The sequence below is a fragment of the Sorex araneus genome, chromosome 7 (assembly GCF_027595985.1).
Source record: "Sorex araneus isolate mSorAra2 chromosome 7, mSorAra2.pri, whole genome shotgun sequence".
Lineage (NCBI taxonomy): Eukaryota > Metazoa > Chordata > Mammalia > Eulipotyphla > Soricidae > Sorex > Sorex araneus.
The window spans coordinates 37,728,676-37,751,890 of record NC_073308.1 but is presented as its reverse complement, the minus strand read 5'-3'; the positions used below and the strand labels follow the sequence as shown (position 1 = coordinate 37,751,890).

At 58.3% G+C, this 23,215-nt stretch overlaps 1 protein-coding gene across 1 annotated transcript in view; it reads left to right on the top strand.

The window, feature by feature from the left end:
• Positions 1 to 22,862, top strand: part of LRRN2 (leucine rich repeat neuronal 2) — a 58,516-nt gene extending 35,654 nt beyond the window's left edge. Inside the window, exon 2 of the mRNA XM_055144956.1 lies at positions 19,963 to 22,862. Coding sequence (XP_055000931.1) covers positions 20,196 to 22,364 — 2,169 coding nt within the window. The 5' untranslated portion in view covers positions 19,963 to 20,195 and the 3' untranslated portion in view covers positions 22,365 to 22,862. The remainder of the gene's footprint in view (positions 1 to 19,962) is intronic.
• Positions 22,863 to 23,215: the final 353 nt, after the last annotated feature.

Here is a 23,215-nt window from a genome sequence, read left to right as displayed (position 1 = left end):
ATGTACACACTCATACACACCCTCACATGCATACACCCTCATATCCTCAGGTACACACACACTCATACCCTCACGTGCATACACCCTTGTATCCTCATGTACACACATGGTCATACACACCCTCGTGTGCACACACACTCATACCCTCATGTACACACACACTCATACAAACCCTCATGTGCACACACATGCTCATACCCTCAGGTATACACACACACACTCATAACACCCTCACATGCACACATGCTCATACACATGTTAAGTATGCACATAATTCATGTACACATAAGCTCAGGCATACTGACAGATGCTCATATGCACAGTGCTCATGTTCACACACATATATACATGTGTGTTCATGCAGACACATATTCAAATACATATGCTCATATACAGGCACGCTCATGTAAATGCATATTCACATACACATACTCAGACACACATGCACATATGAACATGTTCACATGTAGCAGATACACATGGTCATTCACACCTGCATTCATATAAGTGTCCATGGGCACTCGTGTACACACCTGCTCATATGTACATGCGCCTGTATACACATACTCATGCCTGTGTGCTTGTATGTACACAGGATTGTGTATGTAGTGCTCGTGCATATGAAGGCGTGGATGCATACCTGCTGACAGAGAGCCCATTTGCTCCCAGCACCGGGAAGACCGCCTTAGCCGTTTTGGAGCTTTCTGGTGACAGGTGACATCTTTCCATCGGCCCCTGAGCATCCAGCAGTCAGTATGGGTGAGAGGCCTTAGCACCATCCAGGGTTGGCCTTAACCATGCCTTCTGTATGTACTGGCTCTGTGACCTTGGGCAAGTCGCTTTACTGCTCTGAGCCTGCATTTACCCTTCGTAACAGAGCCTGGTGACTCTCACAGGATTGCTGTGCGGGCTCAGGAGGAGAGAGAGCTCTGAGAGAGGCACAGCAGCACTCCGCCCACAGAACCCGGTAACTCCAGGGCCGCTGTTCTAACCCCACTCCACGAGTGAAACCACTCAGACAACGTCCCCAAGGTAGGAAGTGGCCTGGGGGCCCTCCCTGCGGCCACTCTCGCTGACCCAGCCTCCCCACACACCTGCAGCCTCCTGAGCCTGCCCACAGGGGCTAGCAGAGGGCACCAGCAGTCCCGTCTCGGCGGGTGTGGGAGGGAGTGGGGGCAAGGAGTGGGGGTGCAGAGCCCTGTGAGAGCCTCTGGGCCTCCGTGGAGAGGGAGAAGAGGGGGGTCAAAGGAAGAGCAAGGAGCTCAGCCTCACAGCCCCCTGCAGCCCACCACACCCCTGCTTCCCTGGGGCCATCCGGGCCCCCTGCACCTGCCCCTTCTAGGAGAAGCCCCGAGTTCCTGAGTCCCCACTTCCCCGTCTTGCTCACACACCCTTCAGTCTGGACATCCAGCTCTTACACCTGCTTTTCAAGGGCAGCGTGACTGCATGTTTGCGCCATCAACTTATAAATTCTATAGCAAAGCTCTTATTAATATATCATCATATCCCAACAGCTGTGCACATAGATGCATCTACATTGTACTGTATGTTTACTCATGCACGTGCATTTATTCAATTCTATGTTTGCACATGCATGTTATATAACTCTAGGTTCCTAACACTCTTGAAATATTTCCTCTATATTTGAATGTACACACACACACACACACACACACACACACACACGTAGAAGGGACTAGTAAGGAGCACTTTCCCCAGCTGACCGTGTGACCTTGGGCCAGAGGCTTATCTTCTTTCAGCCTGTTCCTTCATCCACACACGGGGGATAATATACTGGAGTTAAGAGATCACGCGAGGGCTGGGGATACGGCTCAGTGGCAGGGCGCACGCCTTGCATGTATGAGGCCCTTTGTTCCATCCCTGGAATCGCAAAACAGGGAGCGGGAGATGGTGAGTGGCAAGTGCCTGGCCGAGGATGAGTCTTAACAGATTGGATGGTAGTTTTGCACTCTTCGGGGCATCTGTCTTTGACCCACTGGAGAATGGTGGGGTCTGGGGGGACGTGGCGGAGGGAGAGAGATTTCCTGGCAGGGTCTGGAGGGCAGCCCCCCTGTCTCCTCTCCTGAGGCCATGCACAGGGCGGGCTCAGGCAGTGTTTGCAGAGGGAAGGGAATGCCAGCCCTTGCGGGCAGAGCTCTGAGCTCCCATGCTGGCCGGCCAGGCTGTGCTGGGCCCCTCTCTGCTTGCTCACCCAGGATGGACCCCCTGGGTGGGGAGCTTCGGGGAGGAAGGACGCTGGGAGGGTGTCATTTAGCAGGAGTCTGGGGTGGGGGCTTTCCCATGAGGCAAAGCCCAGCCCACCTCACTGGCTGGGGGTGGGGGTGTCTGCGGCCCTAAAGTGCTCTGTGGTGAGTCATAGCCATCTGGCTGCAGCCCCACTTTTCCTGTGAAGCCCCTCCCCAGCATAGCCCCCTGCAGTGGTCCCTTGGGCGGCCGAGGGTGGGCTTCCTTAAGGCCCACCAGCCAGGTGCTCCCTGTGGGGGGTCCAGGAGGAGAGGCTGGGCCTTCTGAGCATGGAGCGAGCTCTGGAGGTGTTGGGGTGAGCTCCAGAGTCCTGGAGACCCCCTAGCTCCACCCTCAAGATTGTTTGCCTGATCGGGACGTCCCCTGGGCCGCCCCCTCCTGCAGGGACAATAGGCGGGAGCAGGAAGCTATAGTGAGCACAGAGGCTGCCATGATTAGCCCGGTGCCACCTGCATCGGAGCCCTCCTAGTAAAAGATGAGGGGCGGGGCTAGAGCGACAGTACAACGGGGAAGCTGCCTGCCTTGCACACAGCCAACCCTGATTCCATCCCCAGCATCTCCCACGGTCCTCCGAGTACCCCCAGGAGTGATTCCTGAGTGCAGAGCCAGGTGTAACCCCTGAGCATCACTGGGTGTGGCCCCCAAACAAAACAAAACTAAAAGATGGTGGGCAAGTTACTTAATACCATTTGGCCCCAACAGCTTGGTCTGTAAAATGGGAATATTCTGACTCGGAGGTGAGAAGAAGTGATGAGATGATGTGGGGAATTAGGAAGCCCAGAGCCGGTCCATGAACCTGAGGTGGTGAGCACTTGAGGCCTGAGCTGGGGTTGAGCCTGGCTCTGCAGAATGTGCATGTAAGGACACCGTGAACAGAAAACGGGAACCCACGTTGGGGATCCTGGAATCCACACCGCTGCCACAGACCTTTGCCACGGCCTGGCATTCAGGCAGGGGCCGGAGGGCATCACGGTCGGGGTCCCCCTATGCTCGGTGAACGCTTGCATGAAGCAAAAGGGAGGCCGGGGAAGGCAGAGAAAAGAAAACCACAGCAAACTCTCTCTGTCCTCCCCCACCTCACGGCTCCTGGGGGAACCGAGCTGCATAATACAATGGGATTTAATAAAATGCCTTTAACTCACAAAGTTTGTCTGCTGCCAGCTCCTTAATTAAATTGCCTAATGCTGCTTTGCGATGGCAGCACAAACTCCTGTGTTTAAAGAGCACGGTGTTGCCATGGCACTGCCGGCAGGGCAAGGCAGCGCGGGGGCGCATACAGATGAGCCGGAGTCGGCCTGTGCCCGCAGTGTCCTCCACCACACACGCTCGTGAGAGCTCTCTCTCCCTCTCTCTCTCCCTCTCTCTCTCTCTCACACACACACACTCACACACGCTCGAGAGAGCTCTCTCTCCCTCTCTCTCTCCCTCTCTCTCTCACACACACACACACACACTCACACACGCTCGAGAGAGCTCTCTCTCCCTCTCTCTCTCTCTCACACACACACACACACACTCACACACGCTCGAGAGAGCTCTCTCTCCCTCTCTCTCTCCCCTCTCTCTCTCTCTCACACACACACACTCACACACACGCTCGAAAGAGCTCTCTCTCCCTCTCTCTCCCTCTCTCTCTCTCACACACACACACACTCACACACACACTCGAGAGAGCTCTCTCTCCCTCTCTCTCTCCTCTCTCTCTCTCACACACACACTCTCACACACGCTCGCAAGAGCTCTCTCTCCCTCTCTCTCTCTCCTCTCTCTCTCTCTCACACACACACACTCACACACACACTCGCGAGAGCTCTCTCTCCCTCTCTCTCTCCTCTCTCTCTCTCACACACACACACTCACACACACACTCGCGAGAGGTCTCTCTCCCTCTCTCTCTCTCCTCTCTCTCTCTCTCACACACACACTCTCACACACACGCTCGAGAGAGCTCTCTCTCCCTCTCTCTCTCTCTCACACACACACACACTCACACACGCTTGAGAGAGCTCTCTCTCCCTCTCTCTCTCTCCTCTCTCTCTCTCTCACACACACACTCACACACGCTTGAGAGAGCTCTCTCTCCCTCTCTCTCCTCTCTCTCTCTCTCACACACACACTCACACACGCTTGAGAGAGCTCTCTCTCCCTCTCTCTCCTCTCTCTCTCACACACACACTCACACACGCTCTCGAGAGCTCTCCCTCTCTCTCTCTCCCCTCTCTCTCTCTCTCTCACACACACACACACACTCACACACACGCTTGCTTGTTCTCACATATACACACATTCTCACACACTCATACACTTACACACTTGCACACACTCTCACACACTCTCCAAAACACACATTCTCACACTGACACACACTCACACAGGCTCACATACAGTCTTTCACACACTCACACACTCTTAACACTCACACACTGACACACGCCCTCTCACATACACACACTTTCGCATATGCTCTCTCACACATACACACACTCACATATGCTCTCACACACGCACTCTCACACTCACACACTTGCGCATCCACACTTACACACACACTCAGCACACTCACACTCTCACAGCCTCTGACACGGATACACACTCACACATATTCTCACACACATTGTCTCGCACACATATACAACACTTACACAAGTTCTCATGCGTTCACCTATACACTCTCTCACACACATGTTCACACACACTCTCACACATACACACATTCACACACAGAGACACTCTCACAAGACTAATACACTCACCCACAGACTCACATACACTCCTAAAACACTTATACTCACACTCATACACACTCATACTCTCTCATACACTCTATTACACGCTCTCTCACACACACACCCTCAGTCTTACATAGAGCCATCTCTGCCCTCTGGTTTTCCTCAGAAAGGATCTCACCCTTGCTGAAAATGCTCTGCCAGCGAGGCCAAACTTTGCACAGGGAAGAACTGCTATGGCTGTGGTGGGCGGGGGCACTGCCCGGGACTCAGCCCTAGACTCAGGGCAGCCCCGAGAGCCTGGGGACTGGGCAACCCCGGCCACTGGCTCCTGCCACGGCAGACAGCGTCCCCACCTCTCCATAGGCACAAATATTCTTCCTCACCCCGTCACGGCTGTGACTGCTGCCTCAGCCTGGACGAGATCGCCTGGGTGGGAAGGAGCCGCACTCCCCGACGCAGCGAGAGAAAGGGAAGCCCATTCATTGGGAATTTTCCTTCCTCTGCAGGGGTTCCTAGTCCTGGCTCCACCCTAAAGCCAGTCGGAGATGTTTTCCTTCCTAATACTTGATCATGAAAAATTCCACATACTGGGGCTGGAGTGATAGCACAGCGGGTGGGGCGTTTGCCTTGCACTCGGCCGACCCGGGTTCAAATCCCAGCATCCCATATGGTCCCCTGAGCACCACCAGGGGTGATTCCTGAGTGCATGAGCCAGGAGTGACCCCTGTGCACTGCCGGGTGTGACCCAAAAAGCAAAAAAAAAAAAAAAATTCCACATACACAGGGAAGGCGAAGGGACTCCATGGTCTTCCCACTGACTAGATGCTCCACCTCGCCTTTTACTAACTTGCTCTATCATCTCTCTCTCCATCTACCCGCCAATCTATACTGTTTTGTGTGCATTTCAAAGTAAATTGCAAGCATCAATAGGATTTTATCATCAACAACTATCGAGTTCAATTTTTGTTCAGGGTTGTTTTCCCTTTGATATAAAATTTGCATATAAAGAAACCCTGGGGTGTTTTTTTTTTTTCATTCGGTACCACCCCTGAGCTTTCTTCCCCCTAGAGAAGGATTTCATTGATCTGAAGCAGGAGGGATGCTTGGGGGGGGCGGGGTGGAGGGGGGTTGTTTATTTCTTTCAAATGAGTTGCTTTAATTCCAGATGGTACAGAATCCAGCATAGACCAGACACTCTGGGGAAGAGCACATGTTGGCAGCATTTTAAACTGGGTTTACTCTGACCTCGCAACCAAGGTAGAAATGACCTCAGTCATGATAATGAAGAGAAACAGCGTGTGCCCTCATTTTTTGTTTCATTTTGTGCTTGTCGAACCAGACACAGAACCCAGGTCTCATGCATGTAAGGTAGGCACTCCCCCACGAGCCACCTTCCCAGCCCTGAACTATGGCTTTGTTTCTGGTTTTCTTTTTCCCTTTGCTTGTTTATTTTTAAAGTTTATTCTCAAACGTACAGCAGGCTCTAAAGCGCTTTCTTCTAGCTCTTCTTGGCAGCAGATGTTTAGATGGGATCCCAGATGTTTAAATACAAATGGATTTAGGGGGGCCGGAGCAATAGCATTTGCCCTCTGGTTTTCCTCAGAAAGGATCTCACCCTTGCTGAAAATGCTCTGCCAGCGAGGCCAAACTTTGCACAGGGAAGAACTGCTATGGCTGTGGTGGGCGGGGGCACTGCCCGGGACTCAGCCCTAGACTCACTCATGGGTCTAACGCCTCCAGGGGAGCAGAGCAGCAACCCTATGGGCCTGGGAGGTCCGCCCAGAGTGGAGCTCGGGTTGAGAGAGAGGGAGCCCGCTCTGAGACTTTGTTCCCCTGGCCCCCTGCCCCCTCGGGAGTTAGAACTTCTCAGGTGTTAGAGAAATTCTGCCCATTTAGACAATGGCTCCTGAGAATCCTCACAGAGTCTGTACAGCACAAAGCTTTGGCGGTACCCGAGTCACCTTCGCGGTATCCAAGTAGTCTCAGCGGTACCCGAGCAGCCTCAGCGGTACCCAAGTAGCCTCGGTGGTACCTGAGTAGCCTTGGTGGCACCTGAGTAGCCTTGGTGGTGTCAAGGAGCCTCAGCAGTACCCAGGTAACCTCGGTGGTACCCGAGTCACTTTGGCGATATCTGAGTAGCCTCTAAGCTCCTAAGGCATGTTCCACAGCGAGGTTTCCCTCTATGCTTTCTCTCTGTCCCAAAGATGGAAGGCCTCCTCCCCCCTTTCCGGAGGAGGAGACTGAGGCTCACAGAGGCTAAGTAACTTGCAGGCTTGCCCAGTAAGTGGCAAGAAGGAACCTGACACAGTGTCCCTGCATTTGGTCCCTAGGACGGGCGTACCAAAGCCCTGCAAGCCAGTGGTTTAAAACCACAGAAAAGCATCGCCTCACTTCTGGGGGCGGGAGGTCAGCTCTGCGGGTATCTGCAGGCCGAGCTCTCTCCGAGAACTGGCGATGTCGTAGCTCTTCCTGCTTTGGTGCAGGTCTTCCGTCCTCGGTTCAATCCCAGTCACCTGGGATTTTCCCTGAGCCTCTCTGTCCACACTGTCCTCTCCTCTTAAGGACACAGGATGGGACTAGGGCCACCTTTATTTCTGCCGAGACCCATTTCCAAAGTCGGGCCCCATTCATAGGCCCTTGGGGGTTAGGATTTGAATAGACCTTCTGGAGACACAATTCAATCCCCAGCCCAGTGGTCTCCCCGGCCTGCCCAGGGACCCCACGAGAAGCCGCTCACCTTCTCCCACCCCCACCATCTTCTGCTCCCCTGCATGAGGACTCCCCACCCCTGCAATGCAGAGAGTGGGTCTGGGAGAATTCGTATGTGCAATTCTTCTCTAATTACGATCAGTGCCCAGAGAGAATCATGAAATATAGGCGGGCTTTTTGTCTTTCTTTTATTCCCCGATAGTAAAAAATCATTAAGACTTGCTCTTAATTAGTTTAATTTTGAAGCTTCTAAATATTGATTTAACCTACACTCCTTTGTACTTGCCGCAGTCGCTGAGTGATGCCTGTTATTGATCACGGATGGAAGCGTTTCCATCTACCAGGCTGGGGGCACGGGAGTCTCTGGTCCCCTGGGTGTGCTGCCTCGGGAAGGGAGGGCACCTCTGCCAGGGAGGAAAGGGCCTTCCCTTGGAGCGCAGTTTGGCGTCGGCCTGGCCAGTTTCTTTCCCCTGGGTTGGCCCGGGCCTAGGGGAGTTTGAATACAGAGTTGGCTAAAATCTCTCATTTCCTTCCCTTCTGGACTGAGGGTGACTGGGCCGTGGGGTCAGAGTTCAGAGCACAATTTTTTTTTTTTTTTGCTTTTTGGGTCACACCTGGCGATGCACAGGGGTCACTCCTGGCTCTGCACTCAGGAATTACCCCTGGTGGTGCTCAGGGGACCATATGGGATGCTGGAAATCGAACCCGGGTCGGCCACATGCAAGGCAAATGCCCTATCCGCTGTGCTATTGCTCCAGCCCCAAGAGCACATATTTTGACACCAGGCGTAACCAAGCCTGAGTGTGTGATGCTCCCCGCTGAGTGGGGCAGTAGGCAGCTGCTCACAGTGTGCCTAGGGCTGTAGCTGGCAATCAGGACGCTGTTGGGAGCCACGGCAGCCACAGCAGACTCGGCCCACACCCTGCACGCATTCACAGACAGGACCACTCCCCTGAGTGTCGCGTGGAGCCCCAGGGGCCCTGAGCACTGAGGCTGGCCCTGGGGCCCCCAGCATCACTCTGACAGCTCTCACGTAGAACCGTCAGCCTGGTTGGTCAAGAATCACCTCCAGTGGCCCTTGGGTCCACTGAACAGTGCTTGGGAGCACCCCACCCCCGGTCAACGAAGGGGGCCCACTGACCGAGCAACGCTCTCCCTCTTGGCAAGTAGTCTTGGAAGCGCGGTGTCTTCCAGACCTGGCACCGTGACGCTTGCCACATGCTCCTGGCACCTGCCTTCCAGTGGGAATGGGGTGCTGGTCCCTGGGTCCTGCGAGGGAGGCTCTGCCCGCACTGGGCAGTGGGATGCACCAGTGTTTCCAGGGCCGCTGCCCCAGGCCCTCACAGCCATGCGGCCAGAGCAGGCCCGCCTCAGCCTGTGCTCAGAACACCCGGGCTCCAGCTCTTCACCTTGTGACTTCGTCACATCCCTAAGGACGTGATCTAAGGAGACCCACTCGTTTCTTGGGTTCGGTGTATATTGGCCCCATTTCGCGCCAATTGCCTTCCTCTACTGGGCATCTACCGGGCCCCTTGTTCTGACACTCCCCCTGGGAATTCTCCTCCATCAACTCTGTCGTGATTTTTTTTCTTTTTGGGTCACACCCATTGATGCACAGGGGTCACTCCTGGCTCTGCACTCAGGAATCACCCCTGGCGGTGCTCAGGGGACCATATGGGATGCTGGGAATCGAACACGGGTCGGCCGCGCGCAAGGCAAATGCCCTCCCCATTGTGCTATCTCTCCAGTCCCCCAACAACTCTGTAGAAGTATAACCTGCATGCCATCAAGTCCACTGACTTGGGTGGCCCGCCCAGTGATGTTCTCTGGGTGTCCTCCTACCTTTTTGCCCCCCTTCCTTACGCCAGGGGCCCCAGTTGAAAAGCACTGTCTGTGAGGAGTGGCTATAGAAGGAACCTTCTGTGGGCTGACGCCTGAGAACCACAGCTCCAGGCTGAGCCCTGGGACCCCGAGGATAAGCTTGGGTGGAGCAGGGTGTTTTTCTCACATCCTAGCACTCACGGCACCAGCATACGCTCTGGCCTCTTCATGCTCCTGGTTGTTTTTTTTTATGGCAGAGCTGCGGGTGAGGACCCCTTGCGGGATGTCCTCGGGGCGACAGGAGCAAGTCAACAGTCTCGGGCGTTACCAGCGCCCTTAGCGGATGCTGTTCCGGGCTCACGGAATTCCAGCCCGGGCCAGAGGGCCATGGAGAGAGTCGGCATCACCTGACTGACACCTGCCTTCGAGGTCTTATGTCCTGCGGCGCCCCGAGAATCTTCCTCCCCACGCAGGGAGGGGGCAACCAGGGAGTGCCGGGTGTGTGCGTCCACAGTGTTACCCCACCGGTCAGGCTGATCCCCTCCAAAAGGAGCCCAGAACCTGCAGTCTGCCCCCAAACCGGAACCAGCACCCGGGTCTGTCCGTGTCCTCGCCCACCCTCCCGGGCCCTGTCCATGGCTTCCCTGGGGCTTCTGAGATGGGGTGGACAGGGGTGGAGAGGGATGGAGCCACGGGCCAGGCCTTGTCTGGGACTGCGTGGGGAAGGCCCCCAGGGACAGGGAGCAGTGGCAGGGCCAGGCCTGAGGCAGTGAGAGACCTGAGAGGCCACCCCCCCTGCTGTCCTTGTCCTCATGCGGGCCAGCAGGGTCTCGGACCCACCCACTGGGGCCCAGGCAGCTGCGAGGGGGCGAGGCGGGACCCCCACGCGTGAGCCCGGCTCCTTCCTGTGATTTTTCTCCCCTCTTCTGGCAAACCTGCTGATGAGACAGTCTCCCCTCTCTCCGCCTCATCAATTTTCATTCTGATTTCATTTTCCTTTTCCGTTAGACGGAGTCCGGCCCTTCTCCGGGCTTAACTGGCTCGGGTTCTCTCTGCCTGCCTTTCTCCTCAGTCCCCGGGCCCCCAACATCACCCCCCAATCTCCTCCACCTGGATATTCCCAATACATTCTGGGGTCCCTCCCTCTGCACCAGATACTCCGAGAGACCCCCTCCTCCTCCCTGCTACCTCTCCCCCCATCCCTGAATAGCTTCTGGCCGGCTGTCCCCAGAGTGACCACAGGCTGTGAAGCTGCTGAGCACCATGGAGTGCCTGAAGATGGAGCAGCAAATGGGGGACTGGTTTTGTAGGGGGTGCCCAGCTAGGGAGGAGGTGTGGGGGGGAGGGGGGACGGCTCCATGGCTATGGGTCAGGGCTCATGTGGTCTGGGGCTGGCATGGCTCTGGTGGGCTCAGCCCAGGACTGGGCCTCAGACAGATGGGGCAGGTCCAAGGGGAGAGGACACGCCAAGTGCCAGGTGCCCCAGACCCCTTTTCCTACAGAGGCAGCCCCTCCTCCCCACGCACCCCTCCCTGGCCCCACTCGAGGCTCTGTTCTGGGTGGACAGGGAGGACCAGGAGGGGACACAGGGCCAGCAGGATCCAGCCAGCACCCACCTTAGTCTGCGGGGGGCTGCAGAGGGTGAGGGACACCTGGGGTCACGTGGTGTCAGGAGGAGCCTGAGCCAGAGGAAGGACCTCGGTCCCAGGGAACAGGGGGCCACAAAGGAAGCTCTGAGAGGAGTTCTCCTCTCCTCGTCCTCTCCCAGATATGAGGAAAGAGGCAGAAGGGCCAGGCCCCGAGCTGGACTCCTCTGCTTCCAAATGAGCAGCCCCTTGCTCCCCTCACCCTGCCCTGCCCTGCACGGCTCTGCCCAGCTCTGCCCTGCCAGACTGATCTTTCTTTCCCTCCGCCACCTTTCTCCGCCCTTGCACAGATGTTTCGCCACCATGGCCAGGCCATTGGAGGAGCTTAGCTCCTTCCTGAGGGACGCGTGGTGCAATGCGATGGACAGACAGACAGCTCGTGATGGAGGGTCAGAGTTTCCCTAACTGAGGGTGGCAGAGGCCTGCAAACACCTGCCTGCCCTCCCACCCCACCCCCCTGCAGCCTTTGCTGGTGCAGCCAGATGGAAATGGCTTTACCCGCCTGCCCTGCCCTGTTAAGAAACCCCATGAAGGGGCTGGAGCAATAGCACAGCGGGTAGGGCATTTGCCTCGCACATGGTCAATCCGGGTTCGAATCCCAGCATCCCATATGGTCTCCCGAGCACCGCCAGGAGTGATTCCTGAGTGCAGAGCCAGGAGTAATCCCTGTGCATCACTGGATGTGACCCAAAAAGAAAAAATAAAAAAAGAAACCCCATGAAGACGCCCTTCTAAGGGTGTGCCCGGGGAGTGGCTGGGCCAGCCAGGAGAGGGGAGGGCAGAGCCACTTCCCTCCTGCTCGGGAGCCCTTGCCAAGGTGAGGGGAGCACAAGGCAGGGCGGGAGGAGCACCACAAAAAAACCCGTTTCTTGGTTCCCTAAGACCCTGGAACTCAGCTCCGGGGCCAGGACCCTGGGACACGCGGGCGCCGGGGCTGGAAGCGGCACTCCTGGTCTGGCAGGGGTATTGCAGGCTGCTCCCCAGCCCCTCAGAGCGCTGCCACGCACCCAAAGGTGCCTTTCGCACTCGCGGGGAGGGCTCTGAGCTCTTCTCTGGGGCTCTGAGCTCTGGCTCGTCCCCTCCGCGCCGTCCCGTTTCCCTCTGAGATGGGGCCTCCTGTGCTCCCCTCTACCAACAAGAGCAGGCGCTGGCCTTACCCAGGGTCCTGGGAGGGTCCCCACGCATGTCGGGCGGCGGCCACGTGAAGAAAAACGCACACTTGTTTCCCTCCTGCCCCCGGAGTGTGTGAGGAGCAGAGGGGAAGCAGCCGCCCCAGAGACGGACCGGACCGGGGCCAGCTGCCCGCACACGAGCAGTCCCTGCCCCGAGTGGCCGGTGAAGAGCATGGACCCACGTTTAATTGTCTTCATGACCCAGGACAGGCTGCAGTTCTCAGCACGGGGCAGGGCCGCACCCAGCCCTGGGAGTGGGGGTGGGGTGCCGACGGCGGACCGAGAGAGAGGCCACCATCAGTGGCCACCTGTCCTCTGCGCCAGTTGCTCCCTCCACCTGCTGCCACTGGAGGCCTGTGCAGGGGGTCGGGGGCTGTGGGGAGGGAACACAGCTCTCAGAGGGAACCAGGAGCCGCCCTGGGAGGCTTGCATGCTGACGGGGCCTGGGTGGGGGGGCTGTTTGAGGCTTCAGGCTGGAGGAGGGTTTGGGGGCAGAGAAGAGACCCGAGGTGTGGAAGCAGAGCTCAAGCCCGGTTTGGCAGAAGTAAAGAGCACTGAGGAGTGGTGGGGGGGCTCCTGGGGGCCACCACAGAGGCGACTGTAGGGAAGGTAAAGACAAAGGAGGAGTTGTGAGGGCTCTGGGCACGGCCATGTAGGAGGTCAGATGGAGGAGGCTTCCAGGCCGGGCCAGAACAGCTGAGACTTGGAGACCCACCCCAGAAGCATGAGGAAGGTTTGGGGCAAGCTGAGCATGAAGAACCTCTGAGACAGCCGGGGGAGTAGGGGGGAGGGTTCCATGCATCGTTAAAAGCGGATCTGGGAATGGGGAGCAATAGTACAGCGGGTAGGGCTTCTACCTTGCATGTGGTCCCACCCGCCACCGACTTGATCTCTGCCCCACCTCACCCTCCCCCCCTCCTCCCTGCCCCATATGGTTTCTGAGCCTGCCAGGAATGATTCCTGATGCAGAACCAGGAGCAAACTCTGAGCACAACCCAGTGGGACCCTCCAAAATCACTGTCAGTCACTGTCATCCCGTTGCTCATCGATTTGTTCGAACGGGCATCAGTAACATCTCTCATTGAGAGACTTGTTGTTACTGTTTTTGGCATATCCAATACGCACAAGTAGTTTGCCAGGCTCTGCCGAGCGGGCTCGATACTCTCGGTAGCTTGCCGGGCTTTGTGAGAGGGGCGGAGGAATCCAACTCGGGTCGGCCGCATGAAAGGCAAAAGCCCAACTGCTGTGCTATCGCTCCAGCCCACCCTGGAGCCATAATCAGGGTTAAACTGATTAACCCTCCAAAATAACAAACAAAAAATGTATCCTAGCAATAGTGCAGTGAGTTGGGCGCTTGCAGCTAATTCAGATCCAATCCCTGGCACCACATATGACCCCCTGAGCCCCACCAGGAATGATCCTTGAGCACCGGCAGATATAGCCACAAACAAACAAACAAACAAACAAACAAAAAAGAAGTGAATGGGGGCCCAGCCTTTGCAGCCACTCTTGCCCTGCCTTGGGCGGGCAGGATTCCGGTAATAGTCCAGAGACGGATCTATAGGAGCAGGAATAGAACTTTTCTTCCCTTCTACTGGAGAAGAGATCAGATCAGGCAGGAGACTCTGGGAAGCTCTAGCCCCCGGAGGAGCACAGGAAATGAAAGCAGGAGATGCCAGCCCTGAAGTTCAGGAGTGCCAGATACCAGAGTCAACCGCTCCCAAAGACTTGTCATGCCCCATTACAATAGAGAAGGGTTCTGGTTCCAAGGGTGAGGCTGACGGATGGTGCTACAAGCCCAGCCAGATGGGAGGCTGGGTTTTGAGTGGGAAACACCTAGGAACCTTCTGGAGCACTGGAAAGACAAATCCCTTGATCCGGGTGGTGCCCCTCCTGCTGATGCAGAAATGTGTGGAGTTGTGGACCCCTCTCCCATACACACATTCTGTTACAGTAGTACAAAGTTTCGTAGAGGTGAGGCAGAGGTGTGAAGTCGGAAGGAGAGGCAGCTGTGAAGGGCAGAGGAAGGGAAGTAGCAGGGCATTTCCGGTGCTGATGCCCAGCCGCCCATCTCCCCCAATACACACACACACACACACACACACACACACACACACACACACACACACTCACACATATCATATCGTAAGAGCTGGGTACCGACCCAAGTTCCAGGCAGGCAGGAGGGCAGGTCACCCACCGGGCCCAAGGTCACAGCGAACAGTGGATCTGGTGCCAACTGTGATCACACAGCCCCCTGCTTCCCCCATAACCCCCTTGGCATAAGTTATTTATAGAATTCAGACTCTGGAAGACTAGATAAATGCTAAGTCTCCTCCAGCTCTGAGATCTGGCACTAAAGGATAGGTGGGAGTGAGTGGCCCTGGGCACTCCTGGGAGGAACTAGAGGACAGCAGGGCCATTGGAGGGTGGCCCCCACCGCTGCCCCTCCCACCTGCATTTATCTGCCGCCGCTGAGGCCGGAGTTTATCAACGCTGCACTCAATTATGTGGCCCATCTGTCTCCACAGCTCAGGGGGACCTGGCACCAAGGCAGCCAATGCCAGGTAATCCATCACCGTGGCATTCTGTCCCCCCCACTCCGGCCTGGGGGGTCAGCTGCAGGGAGGGGAGGGAGGGATCACATCCCCCCCAGCAGTGGAGGAGCTGCTGAGTGGGGCCGGGCAGAGGAGGAAGGGGGAGCACCCCAGCACAGGCTCCTGCCTGCAGCTTCTCAAACGGGGGGTTGTTGAGATAGTCGTACAGTGGGGAAGGTGCTCCCCTTGCATGTGGCAAGCCCAGATTTGATTCCCAGGACCACTTATGCGACCAGGAGTGAGCCCTGAACACAGAGCTAAGAATAAGCCCCTGACACTGCCAGCTGTTCCCCTCCTCCTCAGAAAAAGACAAAAACTTGAAGATTTTCTCAGGGTCTTTGTTTAATAAGGAATGTAGGGAAACACTCGATTCTTTCTGCTAAATCCAGTGCAGCTCCCTGGAGGAGCTGGGTCAGTCTGGCTTGACAGAGTTGACTTTTTCTAGAAGAAAGCTTGGCTCCGGGGACCAGGGGGATAGTACATCGGGCAGGGCGCTTATCTTGAACAGCTTCGATGTGGGTTCGATCCCCGACATCCCACATAGTCCCCCGAGCACCACCAGGAGTAATTCCTGAGTGCAGAGCCCGGAGTAACCCCTGAGCATCAGCAGGTGTGGCCGCAGAGCAAAAGAAAGCTTGGCTCTGAACAGGGCCACTCACTGCCCTGACTGACCGATGGTTCTCATGTCACCGGAGCCCAGGGTTGGAGAGTGGTGCCCCCCGCAGTGCCCGGTCCAGTCGGAAGGCGAGTGAGGGTCAGGGGTGAGGCTGACCGGTACAGCATGTGTCCGGTTGCAGCTCCCACACCTCGTGGCCAGGTGTAGCCTGATGGTCCTGAACACGGCTGGCAGCAGGGTTCCTATAACACAAATGTGTGTCCAGAAGGCAGGCTGGGTCAGGGCCAAGAAGAGAGGCCAGCGGGTAAGGGCGCTTGCCTTGCCTGTTGCCAACCGGGTTCAATCCCCAACATCCCATATGTCCCTGAGCCCTGCCAGGAGTGATTCCTGAGCACAGACCCAGGAGTAAGCCCTGAGCATCACCAGGAGTGATCCCCAAATTTAAAAATGATATTAAAAAGAAGCCAGGCTGGGTCTGTGTGCAGCCTGCCGGTCTTTTGTCCCCTGGCTCCTGGCCCAGTCGCACTGGTGTGGCAGGAGTCTTTCTCATGCAGTCACCAGAGGGGGTCCCTCTCTCTTGGTTTTTGGTTTGGGGGTCACACTCAGCAGTGCTGGAGCTGCTCCCAGACCATGAGGTGCCGAGAATCGAACCTGGGACTCCTGCATGTGCGCTGCCCAGAGCCTGACCATCTCCCTCGCCCCCATAGAGATCACTCTTACCCGGAGTCAAGAGATGCCATCCAGGAGAGGAGGGGAGGGAGGGAGGACGGGGTCCTCTCGGAGGCATCTGCAGTGCTGAGCGGTTGAGCTCCATCCCCAAGGGCAGGGCCTTCAGGCAGCAGCAGGACCTGGAGCTTAGGGCATGGGTTCGAGTCCTGCTCCCCCACACAGAAACTGTGCAACCTCCACAACCACTAATCCGGAGCCTGGACTGCCCAGCTGCAGAATGAGACGGAGAAGCCCGCCCCGCCCCTGCCTGCCCCAGCCAGGGCTGAGGGGAAGAGCACGGCTCACTCTGGGGATCCACTCGCCAGCACCTCTGCACGCTTACATGCCGTGCGGGGCGAGGCACGAAGCATGCACGAAGCATGCACGCCGCGGGCCCTGCCGCACGGAGCTTGAAATCTGGTCGGGACCGAGTGCGGGTTCTGGACTCCGCCTCACCCCGGAGAGAGCGGCTCAGGGACAAGCTGCTTTCCATGCAGTGCTGGAGGCGGCTGGCTGGTCTCTGCGTGGGGAGGGTGGAGGGGCCACAGGCTCGGCTGGGATTGGGAGGACTGGCCTGGGCCTTGCTGAGCCTGGGGTTGTCACCCAAGTGCTGTCCCTCTGGGGTGCGGAACCCCAACACTGGACTCCGGTCCCAGCAGCGAGAACTCGGCCTCACGCACAACAGCCCAAGCAGAGGCACCGGCTGGAGCAGGGCAGGGTCAGTCTCTGGAGGCCTGGGACAAGCTGCCGTCCTGTCCACTGCTGGGCTCCCCTGGGTCCTTCCGGGTCCTTCCATAGTGACCCTCTTCCTTTATTTTGGTTTTCGGCTACACCCAGCCATGCTTGGGGGCTATTCCTGGCTCTGAGCTTGGGGTGGGGCAGGGCGGTGGTGAGCAAATGAGGGGTGACCCCATTTCCCCGGGAGACCACGTGAGGCTGGAGTCGGAGCCGACCCGTCCTGTGCAAAGTCGCGCCTGCGCACTGAGCACCTCCCCAGAGCTCTCCAGAGTCTTCCCAGGTCTCCATCATTGCTTACGGTGCCCCCGCCCTCGGGCCCACAGTGGCCCTGCAGTTTCCGAGCGCCTTTATTTATTTATTCATTCATTCATTCATTCGTTTTGCTTTTTGGGTCACACCCGGCAATACACAGGGGTTACCCTTGGCTCTGCACTCAAGAATTCCCCCTAGCGGTGCTCAGGGGACCATATGGGATGCTGGGAATCGAACCTGGGTTGCCCGCATAGAAGGCAAACTCCCTACGTGCTGCGCTATCGCTCCAGCCCCCCCAAATGTCTTTAGGGACCTCCTCTGTCCCCTAAAGGTCCATCTGCTTGAGGGCTCTGTGTGCAGGCTCAGCTCCCTTGTCCTGAGGACAGCCTCATTTTGGTCTGTCTTAGAGAAGCCACTCCCAGGTGTCAGAGACTATCAGGAGCATGGCTGGACATGGGTGTCAGTGGGGGGACTCCACCACCTCAGGCCAGTCATCGGGAGGCAGGTTTGAGGGCGTGGTGGGTGTGGCTGACTGCTGATCTGAGGGTTCCATTGTCAGGCCACCGGAAACTGCCCCTCCCGTCCTTAATCACCAAGGTCCCCAGTGTGGGCTGCCAGGCAAGTGTGTATGTGTGGACCTGTGCACCCTGTGTCACATGCAGGTGTGGGTGTGCACACGTGTGCCCTGAGCGTCACGTGTTTGTGCCCCCTCCCTGCCCCCCATGGTGCATTTTCGTCAGAACCAGCTACAGGAGGAAGGGGAGCGTGTGGTCTCGAGCCCAGGAAAGGGCCCGTGCCTTCAGCTGTGTCCCTCCCCACCCAACATCCCCAGAAGCAGGACAAGGTAGCTGCCCTGGACCAGTTGAAAGGCACCTGCCTGACAGGGTAAGGGACAATCACTGGCTGGAAGCATCAGCCTTGGGAACAAGGACGAAAAACCAGAACCCAGCCCCCTGCTCAGCAGCTGGGGCCACTGGGAAGGCTCGTCAGAGCGAGGGGCAGAACGGTGGGCCGTGAGGACTTTTCTGAAGACGGGGGCAAATGCCTGCTGCTGCTTCCAGTCATATGTGTTGGGTTCTTTTGTGTGTGTGTCCGGGGTGCAGGGGAGGGGAGGGGAGGATGCGTGAAGTGGTTAGAGAAACCTTTGCTGGCGTCAGGAGTTTCTCCTGGCTCTCTTCTCAGGAGTGACCCCTGGCAGTACCCGGGGGGTTATATGTAGTGTCAGGATTGAACCAGGATAGAAGCCCAAACAGCCACAGGCAAAGCAAGTGCCTTACCCCTGTCCTCGCTCTCTGAACTGACCCCATGGACCATCTCTCTGGCCCTGTGTGGCGGGAGGGGTGGTGGGGGGTTGAAACCACACCCAGTGATGCTCAGGGGTTACTTCTGGCTCTGCACTCAAAAATTATTCCTGGCGGTGCTCTGTGAACCATATGGGATGTCGGAGATCAAACCCAGGTCGGCCGTGTGCAAGGCAAGCGTTCTTTAGATGCCCCAGATCTCAGTTTTGTCATCTGCAAGTAGGATACTAATGCTGATCTTGTAGACTTGGTCCAAACTGCAAGCCAGCATGTTGGGGAGCCTGGAGGGGGGCGTACTTCACTAGCACTTGCAGCTGGATAAGAAGCTCTGAACCCCATGGTCCCTACTTCTCCTAAACCGCCTGATTCTTGGCCAGTGCCCTTCACGCCCTCACCCCTGCACACCAGCACCTGTCCACATCGCAGTGCATGGACAGGCAGTCCTAACAGCAAACCAATGGTTTTCCACCTACAGCCTCACCACACCCAGGAGGGCCTATTGCAGACCCCAAGGGGACTAGCCCCCTCTCCCAGCCCACTGTATGCAGGCCAGTCCCCACTGCCTTCATCTAGAGACCTCAGGGGTCCAGGAAACTCTCGCCCTGTTCTCTATTTTCCCAATAAGCCTAGTGGGGGAGCAGCCAGAGATCCAAGAACAGTGGGAGAATCTTTCTCTCTGGGCTCAGAAGTCCTCTGAAAACTATAACTCCACCATTTCCTCTCCTGCATATACATGCATGCACACACACGTGTGCAAAACACACACCAAAATGCACACATGCACGCATGCACACACGCACACATGTGCACACGCTCATACCTTCCCCGAGTCATCCTGGGAACTTCTCTTATTTGTTTTTGGTTTGTTGGGGGCCATATTCAGCAGTTCTTGGGGCTTCCTCCTGGCTCTGTGCCCATGAATCACTTCTGACAGAGCTTGAGGAACCATATGGGATGCCAGGGATTGAACCTAGGTCACCCAGGTGCAAGGCAAGCGCCGTCCCTGCTGTAGTATGGCTCCAGCCCCATTCCAGAATTTTTTTTGCCTTTTGGGTCACACCCGGCAATGCTCAGGGGTTACTCCTGGCTCTGCATTCAGAAATTACTCCTGGCAGGACCATATGGGATGCCAGAGATCGAACCTGGGTTGGCTGCATGCGAGGCAAACGCCCTACCTGCTGTGCTATCACTCCGACCCTCCAGAACTTCTGAGGTTCAGTCTCTCCTTCCCTCACCTGCCCCCACCCCTGCAGGTCATGGAAAGGGACACAAGTGTGAACCCGGGATCCTGGCCCCATCTGTGTCCACCCTTCTCAGCACATCGTCCTCCCGAGTCAAGCAGAGGAGACGCGGGAGCTGGGGTAACTGCAGTCCTCTCCTCTCCTTAACTGTGTACCTCTTCCTCCAGGGCGACCCCCGGGACGTGGCGATGAGTGAGCAGCCAGCATCTCAGCAGACAAGGATGGAGCACTGTCCCCAGGAGGGCGAGGAATGACGCCCACTCTGTCCCTCAGAGAATGACCGCCCTGCGAGGGTGGGTCCCCGGGCCCTAGCGGGGCTGCCGGCTGTCAGCTTCCAGCCACTTGCAGCAGAAGGACCCCCAAACTCTCCGTGGATGCTCCCCGGCCCCGCAGCTCCACCATGACGCTGCTCGTGGCCCCCTTCCTGCTAGCCTGGGTGGCCGGTGCCACGGCCGCCGTGCCGGTGGTGCCCTGGCGGGTCCCCTGCCCCCCGCAATGCGCCTGCCAGATCCGGCCCTGGTACACCCCCCGCTCGTCCTACCGCGAGGCCACCACCGTAGACTGCAACGACCTCTTCCTGACGGCCGTGCCCCCCGCGCTGCCCGCGGGCACGCAGACCCTGCTGCTGCAGAGCAACAGCATCGCGCGCGTGGAGCCGGCCGAGCTCGGCTACCTGCACAACCTCACGGAGCTCGACCTGTCCCAGAACAGCTTCGCGGACGCCCGGGACTGCGACGTCCGCACCCTGCGCCAGCTGCTGAGCCTGCACCTGGAGGAGAACCAGCTCACGCGGCTGGAGGACCACAGCTTCGCGGGGCTGGCCAGCCTGCAGGAGCTCTACCTGAACCACAACCAGCTCTACCGCATCGCCCCCCGCGCCTTCGCCGGCCTCGGCCACCTGCTGCGGCTGCACCTCAACTCCAACCTGCTGCGCGCCGTGGACAGCCGCTGGTTCGAGACGCTGCCCAGCCTGGAGATCCTCATGATCGGCGGCAACAAGGTGGACGCCATCCTGGACATGAACTTCCGGCCGCTGTCCAACCTGCGGAGCCTGGTGCTGGCGGGCATGAGCCTGCGGGAGATCTCTGACTACGCACTGGAGGGGCTGCAGAGCCTGGAGAGCCTGTCCTTCTACGACAACCAGCTGGTCCGGGTGCCCCGGCGGGCGCTGGCGCAGGTGCCCGGGCTCAAGTTCCTGGACCTGAACAAGAACCCTCTGCAGCGGGTGGGCTCCGGGGACTTCGCCAACATGCTGCATCTCAAGGAGCTGGGGCTGAACAACATGGACGAGCTGGTGTCCATCGACAAGCTGGCCCTGGTCAACCTCCCCGAGCTGACCAAGCTGGACGTGGCCAACAACCCTCGCCTGTCCTTCGTGCACCCCCGCGCCTTCCACCACCTGCCCCAGATGGAGACGCTCATGCTCAACAACAACGCGCTCAGTGCCTTGCACCAGCAGACCCTGGCGTCCCTGCCCAACCTGCAGGAGGTGGGTCTCCACGGCAACCCCATCCGCTGTGACTGTGTCATCCGCTGGGCCAACGCCTCGGGCACCCGGGTCCGCTTCATCGAGCCGCAGTCCACCCTGTGCGCGGAGCCGCCCGAGCTGCAGCGGCAGCCCGTGCGCGAGGTGCCCTTCCGGGAGATGACGGACCACTGCCTGCCCCTCATCTCCCCCCGCAGCTTCCCCGCCAGCGTCCAGCTGGCCAGCGGCGAGAGCCTGGTCCTGCACTGCCGGGCGCTGGCCGAGCCGGAACCCGAGATCTACTGGGTCTCACCTGCAGGTGTTCGCCTGACGGCTGCCCGGGCAGGCCGCCGGCTCCGGGTCTCCCCCGAGGGGACCCTGGAGCTGCGGAGGGTGACGGCTGGGGAGGCGGGCTTGTACACGTGCGTGGCCCAGAACCTGGTGGGGGCGGACACGAAGACGGTCAGCGTGGCGGTGGGCCGGGCTCCCGTGCAGCCGGGCCGCGAGCAGGGCCGGGCGCTGGAGCTGCGGGTGCAGGAGGTTCACGCCCACCACATCCTGCTCTCCTGGGTGCCCCCCGCCAACACCGTCTCCACCAACCTCAGCTGGTCCAGCGCCTCCTCCCTCCGTGGCCGGGAGCCCACGGCCTCGGCCCGCCTCCCGCGGGGCACCCACAGCTACAACATCACCCGCCTTGTGCAGGCCACCGAGTACTGGGCCTGCGTGCAAGTGGCCTTCCCTGATGCGCACACCCAGCAGGCTTGCGTGGGGGCCAGGACGACAGAGGCCGCCCCTTGCCACAGGGCCTTTGGGGACCGGCCCGGGCCCATAGCCATCCTGGCCCTCGCCGTCCTCCTGCTGGCTGCCGGGCTAGTGGCCCACCTCGGCACCAGCGGCCCCAGGCCGGGGGCAGGGGGACGGCCTCTCCCTCCCGCCTGGGATGTCAGAGGTTGGGGTACGCCCTCAGGTCGGGTGGTGTCTGCACCCCGAGTACTGCCCTGGAATCCAGGGAGGAAGCCGTCCAGGTCCCCGGAAAGGGGGAAACTGCCACCCCTGTTGTCACAGCAGTCGGGACACTTGGCCTATTCCCAGCATTGTCCCTGAGGCCAGGCACTGGGTGACACGGAGCCACGGAGCCACATCACTGAGGCTGCACCAAGACTGTTGGGGCTTGGGGCCCCACCCCTCTGGGAACCGCTGGGCTGCTGGGTTCTGGGGACAGGTCCATGGACAAGGACTCTGACTCGACAACTCCCCCCCAACCCCTACCCTACCAGCTGTGTGTCCCCAGGTCCAGCCACCGGAGACGTCCCTCCTTGTCCCTTTCTTTGTACAGTTTCGGTTGCTGACTCTTCCCTCTCCCGGACAGGGACCGGAGGAGGCCTTGCTTCCCACCTTGGGGGAACACTCGGCCCGACCTGCAGGACACCTGGGGAGAGGGGCCGGCCGGGAAGGCCTCGACTCGGGAGAGGGCAGCCACGGAGATGGCCTTTCTACTAGGTGATTTTGTACCTTTGTGGAGAAATGTGTCACCTTCCCCAACCCGATTCACTCTTTTCTCCTGTTTTGTAAAAAATAAAAATAAAGAAGAATAACGACGGGGGGAAGGATGAGACAGGAAGACAATCCTTTGAGTGGGGGCAAATAGTTCAGAGCTCTGTGCCCAGAGGGAGGCAGGGAGGGGCAGGGTTGGGACGGGGAAGGGGTGACGGAAAGACCCAGATTTTTCTCTTCAGGTTGCATTCTGGCCTCCCCTCCAGGCCTACACCCTGAGCTCCCGCCTCTGTGCGCAGGAGGAACCCAGCCCCGCTAGCAGAGAGGGAGCTTTGGAAGTCCAGGGCGGGCTGGAGAGAAGGGGAGAAGAACGCAGAGATGAGGCGTGGAAATTTCCATCAGCCAACCGAGTCACCCCTTCTCCCTCTGATAAGCAATTAACATGCCGGTGCATAGGAAGC